Genomic DNA, 16,655 nt, shown 5'->3' on the forward strand with positions numbered 1-16,655 from the left:
GAAAAGCACCAGAAAACGAACAAACAAACAAATAAATAAATAAAAGAGAGACCAGGAAAAGAAAAAGACATTTACAAGCAGAAGTCATTATCGCGATACAGGTACATGACGTCATTGTCGCACCTGCAGACAAAACGGCATTTTCCCATCAAATTAAACCGCGTCATGTTGCTGGCAGCCTTAAATAAAGCTCAAGGCCGTGTGTGTACAGTAGTTATGACTCAGTGCCTTCATAACACTTCACACAAGGTCATTGTGCTTTCAGACACCCTTTAATCCGTTCATCCACTCTTCCTCTCTTAATAAAACAGTGCAGGAACTTGAGAAATGTAGGAATAACATGATGTACAAATGACAAAAATGATCATTTACATCAAACCAAACAACAACACAAAGATATTCAAATGAACGTGGAAACAAGGGGAACTTTCTTTACATCTGAGAGTTGAAGTAGGCCTATTAAATAACGCTTCCCTTTTCTCTGTTTAGTGGCATTTTCACCAATTACTCATCATTCGTAACACTTACAGCATCACAAAGTTCACACTTGCCATATATAATTAGCGGTACATTTCAAGTCCATGGGTCGTTTTTATCATTTTTACTGAATATTCACTCCAAGCAATGATCACTTTTATATTTGGGCACATTTCTCTTTATTTCATGCAGAAAAGTAAACCAGTTGTAAGTTAATAAGGAGAAAATGTATATGCTGTACTGGAAATGGCAGTTTTCGTGCTGTCCGAAGTCAAGTTCTGCCTTTCAAATTTACACTGCACAACCATCGAAGACCCATTGTATCTTAATTGATCTGTTAAAATATAAGATGATAAATAATAACATGACTAGGAATATTTCAGGCTATTTCCTTACAAAAGTCTTTCAAAAATGTGGATTGGACAAGACGATGTAAAGTAAAGGGTTTTATGAAGCAGTGGTTTTCTGCAAGGTATACAGCAGACGGAGGTTAATTATATCACCCTGATTGTATGATTAAGAAAAACACAAAAACAGATGTAAACATTAATATGTTTGTCCATGCAGTGTCAGCAGAAGTAGTTTTGTTTTCCTGTGTCCAGCACGGGAAAGAGAAATACACTTTTGACAGATTACAAAACATTGTTTTGATTCTCTCGATCAATGTCTCTCTGTGTTTTGCCGGTCCATTTGTCCTCTATTCGATTATTAATCAAGCAGGTCCTGATTGTTTTAAATCTTCTGCACATACGAATGAGTTTTTTCTCTCTCTCATGTCGACTGTTTGTCTGGATGGCTTTTGAGTTTGTGGAACTTGACGCTGTCGAGTTTCTCGAAGCGTTTGCCGCAGTGTTCGCACGTGTAGTTGAAGTGGGCTTCAGACGTGTGTTTCCTCATGTGCCAGTTGAGTGACGCTCGCTGTCGACACTGGTAACCACATATCTCGCATCTGTAGGAACAGGTTCAAGAAAAAACACTTTCCTTGTAAGTAACCATGTCCAGTATGACGTGACGCTTATTAAAGGAGTAGTTCACTTTAAAAAAAAAAACCTTTTGCTGATAATTTACTCACCCCCATGTCATCTAAGATGTTCATGTCTTTCTTTCTTCAGTCAAAAAGAAATTAAGGTTTTTGATGAAAACATTCCAGGATTTTTCTCCATATAATGGACTTCAATGGGAACCAAACGGTTCAAGGTCCAAAAGACAGTTTCAGTGCAAACTGTTCAAAGGGCTTTAAACGATTCCAGACGATGAATAAGGGTCTTATCAAGCGAAACAATCGCTCATTTAAAAAATAAATAACAAAGTTTCAATTTTTTATAAGCTTAAATGCTCGCCTTGCTCTGTTCTGTGACACTCTCCTGTCTGAACTCGTTCATCAAAATGAACAAATCTTTTTTTTGAGTCAATTCGTTCATTTTGTTCATTGAATCAACCAAATGTCTCGAAAAAAGATTCGTTCATTTTGATGAACGAGTTCGAACAGGAGAGTCACGAACGCGCATCACAGAACAGAGCAAGGCGACCATTTGACTTATAAAACTTAAACTTTGGTATTTTTTTTATTAAATGAGCGATCGTTTCGCTTGATAAGACCCTTAATCATCGTCTGGAATCGTTTAAAGCCCTTTGAACAGTTTGCACTGAAAGTGTCTTTTGGACCTTGAACTGTTTGGTTCCCATTAAAGTCCATTATAAGGAGAAAAATCCAGGAATGTTTTCATCAAAAACCTTAATTTCTTTTCGATTGATATTCATATCGATTCATATCTTGGATGACATGGGGGTGAGTAAATTATCAGCAAACGTTTTTTTTAAAAGTGAACTACTCCTTTAAATGGCAATATGAATCAGTTCTTTCTGTGAACTCACTGTAACGGCGTCTCTCCCGTGTGTGTTCGTCTGTGCACCTCTAGATGATTTTTGCGTTTGAACGACTTTCCGCAAGTCTCACAGATAAAGTCTCGTACACCTGCACGAAAGAAAGTAAATATGTTTTTGATTACTGATAAATATCATTAGTTGATCTATTTAACCATTGTGCTGTGTTGAAAATCCTTTACCTAATTTAGTCCTAAGGGTCAAAAATGACCCGCCATTTACATTTATTCATTTAGCTGACGCTTTTATCCAAAGCAACTTACAATTGCTATATATGTCAGAGGTCGCACACCTCTGGAGCAACTATGCTCAGGGACGCATTGGTGTCTCACAGTGGATTCGAACCCGGGTCTCTCACACCAAAGGCATGTGTCTTATCCACTGCGCCATTTAAATTGAGTATTAACCTCTTGTTATGATATCTTATTGATTCAACATTTTTGTCCACTTGTTTTCTTATTAGTGAGGACAGGTTTTGTATTATTTTTTGGCTCTGACTGACCGTAGCTTATGCACCTCAGTGTTTGAGAGAAAAGAAGTTCACGCAAGCTTATTCGCCTAAAAAAGGTGCATGCTCAGATCAACAATACCAATCAGATTTAAAAACAAATATCAGTTAACTTTGACAACCATAAAATACTAAGAGGCCATTTACATTACTAAAAACGGAAAACTTTTGGTGTGTTTTGGCCGTTCATTTACACGACAATGGTGTTTTGGGGCCCTGAAAACGTTCGTAAACGAGTTTTAAAGTGCAAGTTTTTGAAAACGGATGCATTATTGTCTTCATGTAAAATACAAAAACGTGAATCTGTGAAAATGGTGACGTCACGCATGCACATTTGGATCACGTGTTCAGTCTATTAGTGTTTCTTTACAAATTCACATCGCCATCTACTGGCCTGGCATGAATAATGCAGTGTTTTTAGTCGTTTTCTCGGATCCATGTGATCGTCTCTCTTTTATTTATTTATTTGTTTGTTTGTTCGTTTTCTGGTGCTTTTCAAACCCTCTTTTCTTCGGAACAAACTTTTTTTTATTTTCTTTATTGTTAATATTTTTTAGTTTCCTCCTAAGAACTGCTCAATTTATTTTAAAATAGGCCTATATTTTTTGCGCTTTCCAATTATCACTGTTTCTTTTGAACTTTTGAACTTTTTCTTTTCTTCATTTTGTCAAATCGATTAATAGCATTAACATAAAAGTTTGTGTATGTAGCCTATATATATATATATATATCACTGTAAAAAAATGTTTTCATGATTTGTAATCACAACATTTTTTCTTTTTGTCAGATCAACTTAGATAATGTAGTTCAGATAACAAAGTATTTTGAGTTTCTGATGATTAAATCAATTTCCTTCATTATATTAACTCAATTTTTCCATTTCAATGAACTTAAAATTTTAAGGCAACCAGGTTACTTATTTTTTTAAGTTAAACCAACAATATGTTTTACAATGTGTGTGTGTATATATATATATATATATATTTATAAACTTTTGATTTGACAGCACTATTTTTTGTACCTTCATATCTTCTATTACAACTTTTTTTTACACAACTCAAGTTGGTCCCTTCACCAAACACTAATTTTAAAGAGATTGTCATCTGTACTCAAAAACACGAACGAAAACCTTTTCCGTTTTAACTACATCGTAGTCGTGTAAACATACCCTAAAGCTAAATATATTGAAAAACTAAAAATAGAAATCACTAAACCTAAACTAAAACTACAAGAGAAAATAAATAACCAATGCAAGTAAGTAAATTGAACAAGCACAAATGATACCCGATGCCTGTACCTGAGTGTATGATCATGTGCCGATGAAGATGGTTAGACAGATAAAACTTCTTCCCGCACCCTGGGTGAGGACAGACTTTGGTCCGGCCCTTCCTGTGCACCAGGTTCACATGATTCTGCCCAACGTGCATCAGAAACACATCGAAATCATGATCAATCTTGCAGCCAGAAGCAGAAAGTGCAATTTTTTCCCAGTACTTTACAAATACTGTTCATCCAACACAATGCTTACCCACATTTATAATATGCATTTATTATCAATGCGATTAATCTGATGTGCCAAACATTAACAATCTCAATAAATATTTAGCAGAATTACATCCCAGCGTCCACAATATTTAACCCGTCCTGTGCGAAAGGAAAGTGTATTGTATTTCCTGTTGCTAAGGTCCACTGAACAATTAGAGAGTCTCCTTTGTGATGAACAATAAAACAGACAAAGCAGGTTTACGTCAATTCATTTCACAGGGTATATCATTTCCAGTGTCTATTTGTATCTGTTTGCGTTGTGACATTGGGATTCTCTAAAGACACACAAGCTCACCTGGAAACTGCTTATGGCCACGTACACCTGACTGCAGCCTTCATACGGACAGTGGAACATCTTCAGCATGCCGTCTGCCTCGATTACCGGACCCCGCCGGCTCCTCTTAGACCTGACACACAAACACACACCACTGACATGACATCAAATCACGTTTCAAACACTTCATGAATCCGGATACGCTTCAATTCATTTCATAGAGCATGACATTATGGCTGTGTCTACATTTGAAAATGCATATTTTTCTCAAGTTTCGGGCGATCACACCATGATGAAAACTGAGCTATTTGAAGACGCTCTTGCAAGTGAATAGATCTGAAAACGCCTTATTCGTGAAACTGATTTGAAAGTATTTATGCAAGTAAAAACTTTATTGTCACTTAGTCAAAAGTACAAGTGAAATTAGCTATCAACCTGTCCATACAAACAAACATACGATATGACAAGGGGTAAACAGGACAGGAAGACAAGGAATTGAGAAAACACAGCGGAGACCCCCCGACTATGCTCCTGTAAGGAGTGCAACATTTGAAAACAATAACATGTTTTGTCGTATGATGCATATTTTACCCATAGACATCAACAGTATGTGCCATTTATTTTCACAGTGCTGTTGTTAAAGATAGGTTACTTTGAGTTTGAACGATCTTCATATTGCATTCCTGCAAAGATGACAGAAAAGTTACTCGCACTTGCTGTCCTGTGGCAAAACATGAGGGCAATTGCTGATACTTTACTCACCCCCATCTCATCCAAGATGTCCATGTCTTTCTTTCTTCAGTCGAAAAGAAATTAAGGTTTTTGATGAAAACATGCCAGGATTTTCTCCATATAATTACTGGTAACCAAACGGTTCAAGGTCCAAAATGAACGAATGTTTTTCAGAGTCAATTTGTTCATTGAATCAGCCAAATGACTCGAAAAAAGACTCGTTCACTTTTATAAACGACTTCGAACAGGAGAGTCACGAACGCTCACCACAGAACAGAGCAAGGCGAGCATTTGAGCTTATAAAACTTAAACTTTGTTTAAACCGATCGTTTCGCTTGATAAGACCCTTATTCATCGTCTGGAATCGTTTAAAGCCCTTTGAACAGTTTGCAGTTTGCACTGAAAGTGTCTTTTGGACCTTGAACCGTTTGGTTCCCATTGAAGTCCATTATATGGAGAAAAATCCTGGAATGTTTTCATCAAAAACCTTCATTTCTTTTCGACTGAAGAAAGAAAGACATGGACATCTTGGATGACATGGGGGTGAGGAAATTATCAGCAAAGGTTTTTTTAAAAGTGAACAACTCCTTGAACATAAAAATAACTTCAGCAGTGCTTGATTCACATTATATTATCAAGTGTGCCATTATCTATCTTTTTTCAATTGTGTTTTAGACCAATCATGGAATGGCGATTTAGTTTGACCCGATCGCACCAGTAAGTATTGAGATATTTTGCTAATAAAATGATTGTGCCAGATGAAAAGTGCGAGACCTTTATCATGTCTGCTCTCTCGGTCATCGTGTCACTGAGCTTTTATTACATTTTACGCATATGCATCTTTAAAGTGCGGACTAGAAACTTGACAAATGAAAACAGTGTTTTCAAACATGTCCAGATTAACGCATGAAACACGTCGAGCCATAGCATTTATGAGGAGTTTGCAGTCCGCTGGTAAATAATAAAGCACACTCTTTGATCTTTTAATGCATTAACAATGATTATAATGAGTATTGTTTACCGTCAAAAGAAGCATAATAGCCATGTCTTCTAAGCTAATCAATATCCATATTTTAGGTTAGAGGTGTATTAAAATGGGTCATGTATGAACCCAACCCTACAATAAAATGCTGAAGACTCCCTTCACATAATTTCTTATTATAAGGAGTTGTTTAAATTCTTGGAAATTAGGTATGTGAACAAAGGTGTAACTATAACGGTTAAGGCGTGTACAAAATTATGAAATTATGACTAAACCCAATATTTTGAGTCAATATGCACTGCCGTTCAAAACGATTATTTTTAATGTTTCTGAAAGAGGTATCATGCTCATCATGACTGTATTTCTTTGATCAAAAATACAGTAAAAACAAAAACATTGATATTTTTAGGTCAAACTGTTCTTCACGTGGCTGTGGTTACAAGAGGTAAAAAAACCCCGATATAAATACTGTTCGTTTTCTCATACAAACCGCTCGTTTCGTGTCTTAGGCCATCAATGTGTACTTACATTTACGAGTCATTAAATCATGTTTAATTTGGACATGTCTGTGCATGCTCTTTGAGGTGGTGACCATAGACCTCCATTATATGACTGACAGACAAGAACGGTTTGACCTAAAAATATCAAAATTGAAAATACTGTGGAAACAAAGACACCTTGGATGCCCTTGAGGTAAGCTAAAACATATCAAAAATTAATTTCAAAGTGAACTATCCCTTTAATGGTTTTCTTGCTGCTCGAGTTACATATATTAGTATTATCAATATTTAAGACAAGTCTGCTGCTATACGTTTTAATATCTTCATATCTTAAAGATCTTAAGGACCAGACAAAAACCAAGTTGTGTATGTATGTTTTAATAGTGATTACTGTGCCAAGACTTGACTAACCTACTGAGAGATTGCTGAAGCTTCTTCGAACAGTGTGTTTCTTCACCGGGATCTAACAACTGCTTCTCTCCCAGATCTGAAACCATTACACATCAACAGATAATATTGCCATTTTAAAGATCAAAACCCTTAAAATAGCTTATCTTACTCACACTGGTTAAACTGACACTGAACTCATAAGGAAGTAGTTAAACTGGAAACACACACATTGCTAGAACACAATGATTGTCTTATGAGTCAGGTTTAAGAGCGGAAATACAGGACAGATCAGCGGTTGATGAACACGATCGGACAGAAACCTGAGTCTATGTTGGGATGTGTCGTTGCTTCTGACTGGCAGTAGGACATATCTCCGATCAGAGTACATGTGACCTCCTCGACATCCCCGCTGCCCACGTTCAGCTGAATGCCTTCGGACGTCAGAGCCTCGTAACTGGGACCTGTAATTATGATCAGCTGCGGGAGGGACAAATAGAGTGGAGGTGAAGTCATCAAAGAGTTCATCAAAGTCTAAGAAAAGAGTTCATTACAAAAATCGTATTGTGTATGACAGGGTTGAAAAAGTCATACGTCAAAAATTAAAAAAAAAATTAAAAAAAAAAAAAAAACCCTGTTGTCTTGGCAACAACATGCAGTTGAGGAAAAAAAAAAAAGAAGACATACTTTGAGTTTTTTTTTTTTTGCTTTATCAGAATGGGATGACACTTAGTGACTTTTGTTGTATTAGTTATATGTGAACACACACAAGAAAACCTTGGACATGATTCGGATATGTTAAAGGGTCGTAAAAAAAGCCGCACTTTTTAAAAAAAGCTCCTTCGCTGTCAAAAATAGGAAATTGGAAAAAAGTAGTCTTAAATAAAAAAAACGGATAAAATGGAGAAATAATGTCTTAAAAAACGATGGGAATCAAAAAGCCTCTCTATGCATCTATATAGGGCGCTATATGGCCTATGCACAGCTGCACTACTTCCTGAACTTTAATTAAAATAGAGCGCCATCCAGTGGCACACGTGTGTAATGTCGTGTAACCGCCTGTAGGCTTTATGCACAGCTGCACTGACCTTCAGCCAGCTCCTTGTTTCCTGTCTGCCATTATTGGTCAAATTTATTAATTCAGGTGTGCCTGACCTCAGTAGACACGGCAAAAATAATCAGGCACACCTGAATTAATCAAGTTTGGCCAATAATGGCAGACAGGAAACAAGGAGCTGGCTGAAGGTCAGCGCAGCTGTGCATAAAGCCTACAGGCGGTTACAAGACATTACACACGTGTGCCACTGGATGGCGCTCTATTTTAATTAAAAATAAAAAAAAATAAACCTTTAAAAATTCTAAATAATAATAATTAAAAAATATTATTGAGCAAAAATATATTACATAGGTTTTCCTTGGGGAAAAAAAAAAGTTAAATTTCAAGGCTTGGGCCTCTTTTGGCTGGGAAGATCAATCAATCAATCAATCAATCAATCAATCTATCTATCTATCTATCTATCTATCTATCTATCTATCTATCTATCTATCTATCTATCTATCTATCTATCTATCTATCATTAAAAATTGAAGGTACGGTTTAGCCTATTTTACTCATTTTATAAGTGCGATTTATGTATTACAGAAAAGATACTGGAAAATATTTTTTACATTTAAATCAGAAGGAACTACAAGAACTATATAAAAAAAGGTATTACTACTTTTCTAATTTTTAATAATTAAAAAACCCCAAAAATAAACATTCAAATCAATTTATATAAGTATTATATATTATATTTATAATAAGTCATTAAGAAAAATCATTGAAAAAAATATCCAGAAAAAGAATTCAATAACTGAATGCTCTTCAACGTTTACACTTTAAAATTACTTTTCTAGTTGTTTGCGATTAAAGCAGGGTTTTTTTTACACTTATAATTTTAAAATCATATTTTGTCTTATTTTAAATAATTCTAAGTCATCTTATGATCCCATTGTGCAGTGGTTCAACCTTTTTGACTCAAAACCCCCCCAATATAAAGTATATGCGAGACGCCCATAAAAAAAACAAGTGTTTTTCAGCTAGGCTCAAAACTAGGGTACAAAATAGCCTATTACTTATTCATTTTGATGTTTTTGAATGCAAAAGCGAAGGTCATAAGTTGACCTCAGACAAAAATATACATTTTTTTAAAAAGCCAGTTCATGACCCTTTTTAATATAAATTGTATTAAGCCATCCTCCGAACATGATGGTTTGCTGAGGCCCCCATTGGGCTACGAACCACTGCCCTAGTGGGTCTCTTGTGAGCCCTTTGACCTACTTGAGATCCTTCCAGTGTGGAGTGCTGGTCCGGGAGCTCACACTCGCCCATCACCGTCTGCAGATCCTGCCGCTCGAATAGTTCGCTCTGTGCCGAGGCGGCCGTCAACGACTCTTCCACACCTTTTCCAGAACCATCGTCTCCATCCTCCCTCTCCCGCCCGTCCGTCAAGGGCGCCGTGACAACCATGCATTCATATCTCTCCTCCGAGCCCCCTCCACCTTTTCCCTCAGTTTCTAATGTTCCCGAACGGTCCGTCTGCTCCGTGACAGGGTCCGCCTTTCTCGCCGCATCCCGATCCGAGGCTTTTCCATCGGCTTCTCGGTTCATGAGCACCTCCATCTCCCACACGGCCTGGTCTCCCAGACACTGCTCCGAGGCGGGAGGACTGCTGTGGGCCGCAGGGGATCCTGGGAGATCACTGAGGGATGTGCATGTCATTTGGGATGCATGTTCATCATCGTCTTCCAACTCATTGACTGCATCTGATTAGGATTAAGCAGAGATTCATTGTTCAATGTTAAATCCCATATGACTGCATTGTGAGTTTATTCAATAATAAAAAAAACATCCTGTGAGTCTCATAGTTTAAAACATCCTCTTCATTATAAACAAAAATATGCATTTAATCAAGCTTCAGAAAAAGCTCGTTTTGATATTGGATGACCTGTGACATCACACATGCAAATACATTTACATATGACCAAATTATATCATAGCGTTTTGTCTGTAAATCATGGTTTTCTAAGATAAGTTGAACAGGAACTCAATTATGTGTGCTTGGTTGACTTGGTTGCATACTATCACACACTCTCTCAAGTTTACAGCATTATGAGTAAATAGAATTAAAAAATATCAAATATTTTATCTGTTAATTTCCATGTGACAATTAAAAGAGTAGGTCACTTTAAAAAAATTTTTTCAAACTTTTGATGATAATTTATCCACCCCCATGTCATCCAAGATGTCCATGTCTTTCTTTCTTCAGTTGAAAAGAAATCAAGGTTTTTGATGAAAACTTTCCAGGATTTTTCTCCATATAATGGACTTCAATGGGAACCAAACGGTTCAAGGCCCAAAAGACAGTTTCAGTGCAGCTTCAAAGGGCTATACCAGACGATACATCAAAACGAACAAATCTTTTTTTTGAGTCATTTGGTTCATTCAACGAAGGAAATGAACAAAATGACTCGAAAAAAAGATTTGTTCATTTTTGATGAACGAGTTCGAACAGGAGAGTCACGAACGCTCATCACAGAGCAACAGAGCAAGGCGAGCATTTGAGCTTATAAAACTTATACTTTTTTAATTATTTATTAAATGAGCGATCGTTTCGCTTGATAAGACCCTTATTCATCGTCTGGTGTCGATGTTTGCACTGAAACTCTCATTTGGACCTTGAAACGTTTGGTTCCCATTGAAGTCCATTATATGAAGAAAAATCCTGGAATGTTTTCATCAAAAACCTTCATTTCTTTTCGACTGAAGAAAGAAAGACATGGACATCTCGGATGACATGGGGGCGAGTAAATTATCAGCAAAAGTTTTTTTTAAAAGTGCTGTCATTAGAGAACAGTGAACATGAGATTATGTAGTTACATTATTGAAATATGAACCTTGAAATCTTCCTTATTTCACATCTAGGTGGTTTGACTGGTTTCAGTATGCTCCCAAACCCTTTTTTTTGTCAGTTTAAGATGCCCATACCCCGCAGCTGCCCGTGGTCTTGTAGTGTCCCTCTCTCAGTGTCGGCAGCTTTCTTCTCTGGAGGCCTGTCCTCCTCATCCTTCTCCATCACACTGTCCTCCAGGTCTGACTCAGACTCTCCTCCTGCTGGCCAGGGCAGCCACTGCACAAACGAGTGACCCGCCTCACACTGCCACAGTGCAGACGTGGATAAGCCCAGAGTGGGCTCCAGCGCCTGCAGCTCAGGCTCATGTGGGCAGGACTGGCAGTGGCACTGGTACCAGCTCACCACGTCCTGCAGGCTGGTGGCCGACACCTTCTTCCCTGAGAGGAGAAACAGTCTCATCTTACTCGCTCGCAGAGACTAAACAACATTGCTTCTCCTTAAAAAATAAATTCATACTTTTATTCAGAAAGGACGCATTAAATCGATCAAATGTGACAGTAAAGACAGTCAAAGTTTTTATTTAAAATAAATGCTTTTGAACTTTCTATTCATTAAAGATTCCTGAAAAAATGCATCTTGATTTCCACAAAAATATTAAGCATAAATGTTATGAATAATAAGATATATATATGTTATAATAAGCAGAAATGTTTATGTATATATATATATATATATATATATATATTTCTTATTATTCATACCATTTATGCTTAATATTTTTGTGGAAATCAAGATGTATTTTTTCAGGAATCTTTAATGAATAGAAAGTTCAAAAGCATTTATTTTAAATAAAAACTTTTTATACATACAAATCAAATCATCATATTAGAATAATTTCTGAAGGATCATGTGTCACTGAAAATGCTGAAAATTCAGCTTTACCATCATAGGATAAATGACATTTACAATATATTCAAACAGAAAACATATTTTGCAATTTGATCGTAATTTTTAATTATTTTAAATCATACCAAGCCCAAATATTTAAATGGTAGTATACAGTGTCCAAAAGATTGGATAGGAATTGGGTTTTTAAAGACCTTACAAGATTGATTCAACAATCAAAATATTAGAAAAATATTTTATATTTTTAAATATTTAAAATATATGAGGGAAGTACAAAACACTTAACGTGGTTAAGGTTAATTCTTATATGAAAAAATTATTTGGCAAAAAAAAGGCAAACTACATTTGTAAAAAATGTTTATAAAAAGGTTTAAAAAAAAAAACAAGTGAAAAAAATAAATAAGCTTTTTTTTTCTAATTTTACTCTGCAAAAAGCTCACAGGAAAAAGCATACATCAACTCCAACATAACCAGTTATGAATATTTCATTGGTTCTCTCTTGTTTTTGCATGCGTTTGCACAAATTTGCATGCGTCTTGGTATTATTTTCAATTATTGACTTCAAGGCTCCAAGCAACAACTATACAATATGCTTACAAAATCTTTTTAAATAATATTTTAATAAAATTAAAATTTTAAATAAATAGATTTTCCTAGGTCAGACATCCCTTCTGGCCACTACAGTATATTGCGAGAGGCTTGGGAAACACTACAAATGAAAAAAGTGTACCTGTCAATAGATGAAACTGATATAGTGCATATAAATATTACTCACCTTTCCTGTGACTGCTGCATTGTTCAGGAATGGATTTCCTCCTGTCCATCAGAACACACGAGACATGTTTACACCATCCACGTTAAAGAGAAAAGCTACATGAAGGTTCAAGCTAACCAGTGGTGCCTGTCTCTGGTTCCCATCCACTTTCATTGTATTAATGAAAGGCCAAGTCAAGCACACTGCATTGTGGAATACATTCATGAGTATAAGTAATGCATATGGAAATGTGCACTAAATTATAACCATATTCATGTCAATCAACCTTACCACTTGTTTGCAACATACTCCAAGATGCTTCAAGACGCTACAATGGTGCTATTATAGTACAGATTTCCATGTATAGCATACTATACTATAGTATTGTAGTATACCAAATAGTAGAGTATACATGTCAATAAATAACATGACACTGCTGGGTCCTTTATAGTTTAGAGAAATACATGTAGAGCCTTATCAATTACAGATTCAGGTTAACAAAGATCACTTGGAAGATACAGTAGTATCAGACAAGAGTACTGTAGTAACGTTAGATGTGCACAAGTTACTGCCCACACGCATGCATGAATGAATGAATTTATTGGACAGCCAGCTGAATTGCAATGCTACCTTTAACCAACTTATTGATTTTGAGTGTTGCATGATCAAATATGGCTTTTATGGGTCACTTATCAACTCTGAGTACCCACCTGCCGTATTTCTGCTGGTATTTTTCTCCATATGCCGAATTGAGCAGGATTAAATACTCCGCGAGCCCAGCGTCGCTCAGGCTCGTGCGCCGGCGCAGCTCGCTCCACACCTGGTGTGCTTCTCCCAGATAAACGCGCCGCACGTCGTACTTCTTCCGCGATTCCAGTCGCCGCTGCGCCCGGTCCGCGTCCGTCAGCCGGGGGCGACCCCTGCAGCGGCGCAAAATGGCTTTAATCTGCTCTCCGGTGGCTTTCGAGTCGGTGTTTACCGCCGCCATGTTTTGTATCAGCTGTTGAGTTGTTATGTTTTGTCTTAAAGGGAAGTGCTGTGTGTAGCCTTAAAGGAAGTGGATTTTTTTTTTTTTTGCATTTTATTTTATAACTTAGTTTTTTTTTCATTAGATTATTATTTTGTAGATGAATCATGCGTGTTATTTACGATAAAATATATATTTTTCGAAATTAAGGTAAAGATAATTTAATTTCTATTTGATTCGACACATTGGTTTGACCAATCAACCGTGAGCTCTCTTTTATGTAAGCCAATCAGATGCGTCGTTCCAACAGAAGGTAGAGGAACGTTAAATTCGCGGGAGATGATGGTGATGCATGTTACTTTCACGTAGTTTCTGGTGTAGATAACGAGTCATACTTTTACATTCAAATTAATAAATGCTAATAGCAGTCATTTGACTGATATGGCTGATATTTTGGGAGTCGTTTTCAGACGGTTTGCACCAGGAACTGGAACGAGTGATTTGGTTTTTCCCTCTCGTGTAGAAGGCAACACGTTAGTGCTCGGGGACGTCAACATCAGGAGATCTGTGTTATTCCTCTCCGCCGTGACTGCTGCCTCAGATCTGGGGCTCAAAGTGCTGTTTTTTACACAGACCCCTTTTCAGTCTCTACCCGTTTCTGTGAGGGATTCAGTACCTGGACTAAAACTAGACAGTTTGAAGGTAATAATAATGAGCGACAAGATAATTAAAGGAATAAGTTGGTTCACACAAAAAAAAACAACTTTTTCTGATAATTTACTCACCCCCATGTCATCCAAGTCAAGATGTCCATGTCTTTCTTTCTTCAGTCGAAAAGAAATGAAGGTTTTTGATGAAAACATTCCAGGATTTTTCTCCATATAATGGACTTCAATGGGGTCCAAACGGGTCAAGGTCCAAATGACAGTTTCAGTGCAGCTTCAAAGGGCTTTAAACGACACCAGACGATGAATAAGGGTCTTATCTAGTGAAACGATCGCTCATTTAAAAATAAATAAAAGTTTAAGTTTTATAAGCTCAAATGCTCGCCTTGCTCTGTTCAGTGATGCGCGTTCGTGACTCGTTCATCAAAATGAACAAATCTTTTTTCGAGTCATTACGTTCATTTTGTTGGTTGAATGAACCAAATGACTCGAAAAAAGATTTGTTCATTTTGATCTTGAACCATTTAGCACCCAATTAAATCCATTATATGGAGAAAAATCCTGGAATGTTTTCATCAAAAACCTTAATTTATTTTTGACTGAAGAAAGAAAGACATTGACATCTTGGATGACATGGGGTGAGTAAATTATCAGCAAAAGTTTTTTCAAAAGTGAATTACTCCTTTAATACAATGTCTTCACAATGTTTAATTAATTAATAATACAAATGTCTACCAAATATAATGCGTTTTCATGCATCTTCTCTTCCAGAATGTGAAGTTTGTGTATGTGAAGACTTTGGAGGAGCTGGTTGAGGATGTGGCGTCCCTTCACGAGCTGGCGTCCGATGCCGCGTCTCCTCCATCCCTGATCATCGTGGACGGTCTGGAGAGGTATTTGCAAGGGCCGCTGCAGGACGACCCGGGCCCTGTGGCTCGCGTGGCGGCCCTCCTGCACGACACCGCTGCTTTTCTCACGCAGATCCTGCAGAACAGAGCGGACGGCCAGGGCCTGTGCAGGGTCATGCTCTCCTTTCAGAGTGAGTGTGAAGGCAATCGGGACAGTGAAGTCCCGGATCTTCTCCTCTCTGTTCTGGACCGTTACCTGCAGGTGAGGTGCACCTTTGAGGAAATGGCGGGGCAGAATGAGTGGCAGGTGTATCTGTCAGACACGAGTCCTTCGTCGGCCCATCAGGGACAGCAGTGGCACGTGGGGCTGCAGGCAGGAGGGGTTCTGGAGTTTCGTCCAGTCATCGGTGAGGAACAGCAGATTCTGGACCAGCGGGACAAGAGCAAACAGGGAAATGAGAGCAAATAAATGTTCATATTACAATATAACCAATTTTTATTTCTCAGTTCGACCAGCTATACTTGATTTATAGGAATGTTAGTGTTTACTTTAGTGTAAATTTGACAATGCAATATAAATGTTGACTAAATACAGATATTTAACCATACTGGCAGAATTTATAAAGTATTGACAATGTAGAAATTACATTTGAATGCCAACTTTTTATTTATTTACAGACTGTGATTTACTTTTGATTACATTGCATTTAATAAACACTCTTGCATTAACTAAAACCCCCCAAAAAACAGATTAAAGAACAGTTGTTTACATTAAATATATATATATATATATAAAATGTAATAAACAATCATTTTCTAATCTCTATCCTAACTCTTCTATACATGTCATATCCTACGTATCCACACACACACACACACACACACACATATATATATATATATGTGAATACGTAGGACACACTAACCAAAATCAGTCTATTTTACCCTTTCTCCCCTAATTTAACATGAGTTACATTTAATTATCTCCAAATGCCCTCAGATTGTTTAAAAAAAACCCTACAATTACAAAACCAACAATTAAATAGACAGTTCACATAAAAATAATTTACTCACCTTCGTTACAAACCCTTCTTTCTTCTGTTGAACATAAAAGAATATGATTTTCAGTGTTATCAAAGTCTCAATATTATTTTTCCCCATACAATGGAAGCCAATGGTCACCAAAATGGTTTGGTAACCAACATTCTTATATCTTATGTGTCATATATCTTAAGTATCTTATGTGTTGCACATATTTAATTTCTGGTGAACTATCCCATGAAATGCATTAATTTAGATGGAGAACAGGAAATACATAACAAGTGTGTAGATG

At 36.9% G+C, this 16,655-nt stretch overlaps 2 protein-coding genes across 3 annotated transcripts; one reads left to right on the plus strand and one right to left on the minus strand.

Annotated features, from left to right (window-relative positions):
* Positions 1–253: 253 nt before the first annotated feature.
* Positions 254–13,874, minus strand: znf653 (zinc finger protein 653). 2 transcript variants are annotated; one of them, XM_039662735.2, is made up of 10 exons: positions 13,553–13,874; positions 12,864–12,904; positions 11,317–11,619; positions 9,610–10,094; positions 7,613–7,769; positions 7,314–7,389; positions 4,710–4,821; positions 4,167–4,281; positions 2,353–2,452; positions 254–1,426 (listed from the first exon to the last, which is right to left on the minus strand). In XM_039662735.2, exons 1-10 carry the CDS (start codon positions 13,828–13,830, stop codon positions 1,249–1,251), a joined length of 1,845 nt encoding a protein of 614 aa, XP_039518669.2. In that variant the 5' UTR covers positions 13,831–13,874; the 3' UTR covers positions 254–1,248. The 2 variants fall into 2 exon arrangements, with proteins under 2 accessions (XP_039518669.2, XP_039518668.2); XM_039662734.2 differs by having other exon boundaries at positions 4,710–4,842.
* Positions 13,875–14,061: 187 nt separating this feature from the next.
* Positions 14,062–15,968, plus strand: swsap1 (SWIM-type zinc finger 7 associated protein 1). Its single transcript, XM_039662787.2, has 2 exons — positions 14,062–14,511; positions 15,246–15,968. The coding sequence occupies exons 1-2, from the start codon at positions 14,251–14,253 to the stop codon at positions 15,789–15,791; spliced, it is 807 nt and encodes a 268-aa protein (XP_039518721.2). The 5' UTR covers positions 14,062–14,250; the 3' UTR covers positions 15,792–15,968.
* The last annotated feature ends 687 nt before the right edge of the window (positions 15,969–16,655 follow it).

Source organism: Pimephales promelas, chromosome 3 (genome assembly GCF_988280905.1).
Source record: "Pimephales promelas chromosome 3, fPimPro1.hap1.1, whole genome shotgun sequence".
Classification (NCBI taxonomy): domain Eukaryota; kingdom Metazoa; phylum Chordata; class Actinopteri; order Cypriniformes; family Leuciscidae; genus Pimephales; species Pimephales promelas.

What these genes read in the sequence shown, in the direction of transcription:
- znf653 (XM_039662734.2), bottom strand. Translation starts at nt 13,830, where the DNA reads ATGGCGGCGGTAAACACCGACTCGAAAGCCACCGGAGAGCAGATTAAA. An exon ending in AGACCACGGGCAGCTGCGGG is followed by an intron (nt 10,095 to 11,316) that starts GTATGGGCATCT and finishes AATCCTAATCAG; the next exon opens with ATGCAGTCAATGAGTTGGAA. An exon ending in CCACACTGGAAGGATCTCAA is followed by an intron (nt 7,770 to 9,609) that starts GTAGGTCAAAGG and finishes TCCCTCCCGCAG; the next exon opens with CTGATCATAATTACAGGTCC.
- swsap1 (XM_039662787.2), top strand. Translation starts at nt 14,251, where the DNA reads ATGGCTGATATTTTGGGAGTCGTTTTCAGACGGTTTGCACCAGGAACT. An exon ending in TAAAACTAGACAGTTTGAAG is followed by an intron (nt 14,512 to 15,245) that starts GTAATAATAATG and finishes CTTCTCTTCCAG; the next exon opens with AATGTGAAGTTTGTGTATGT.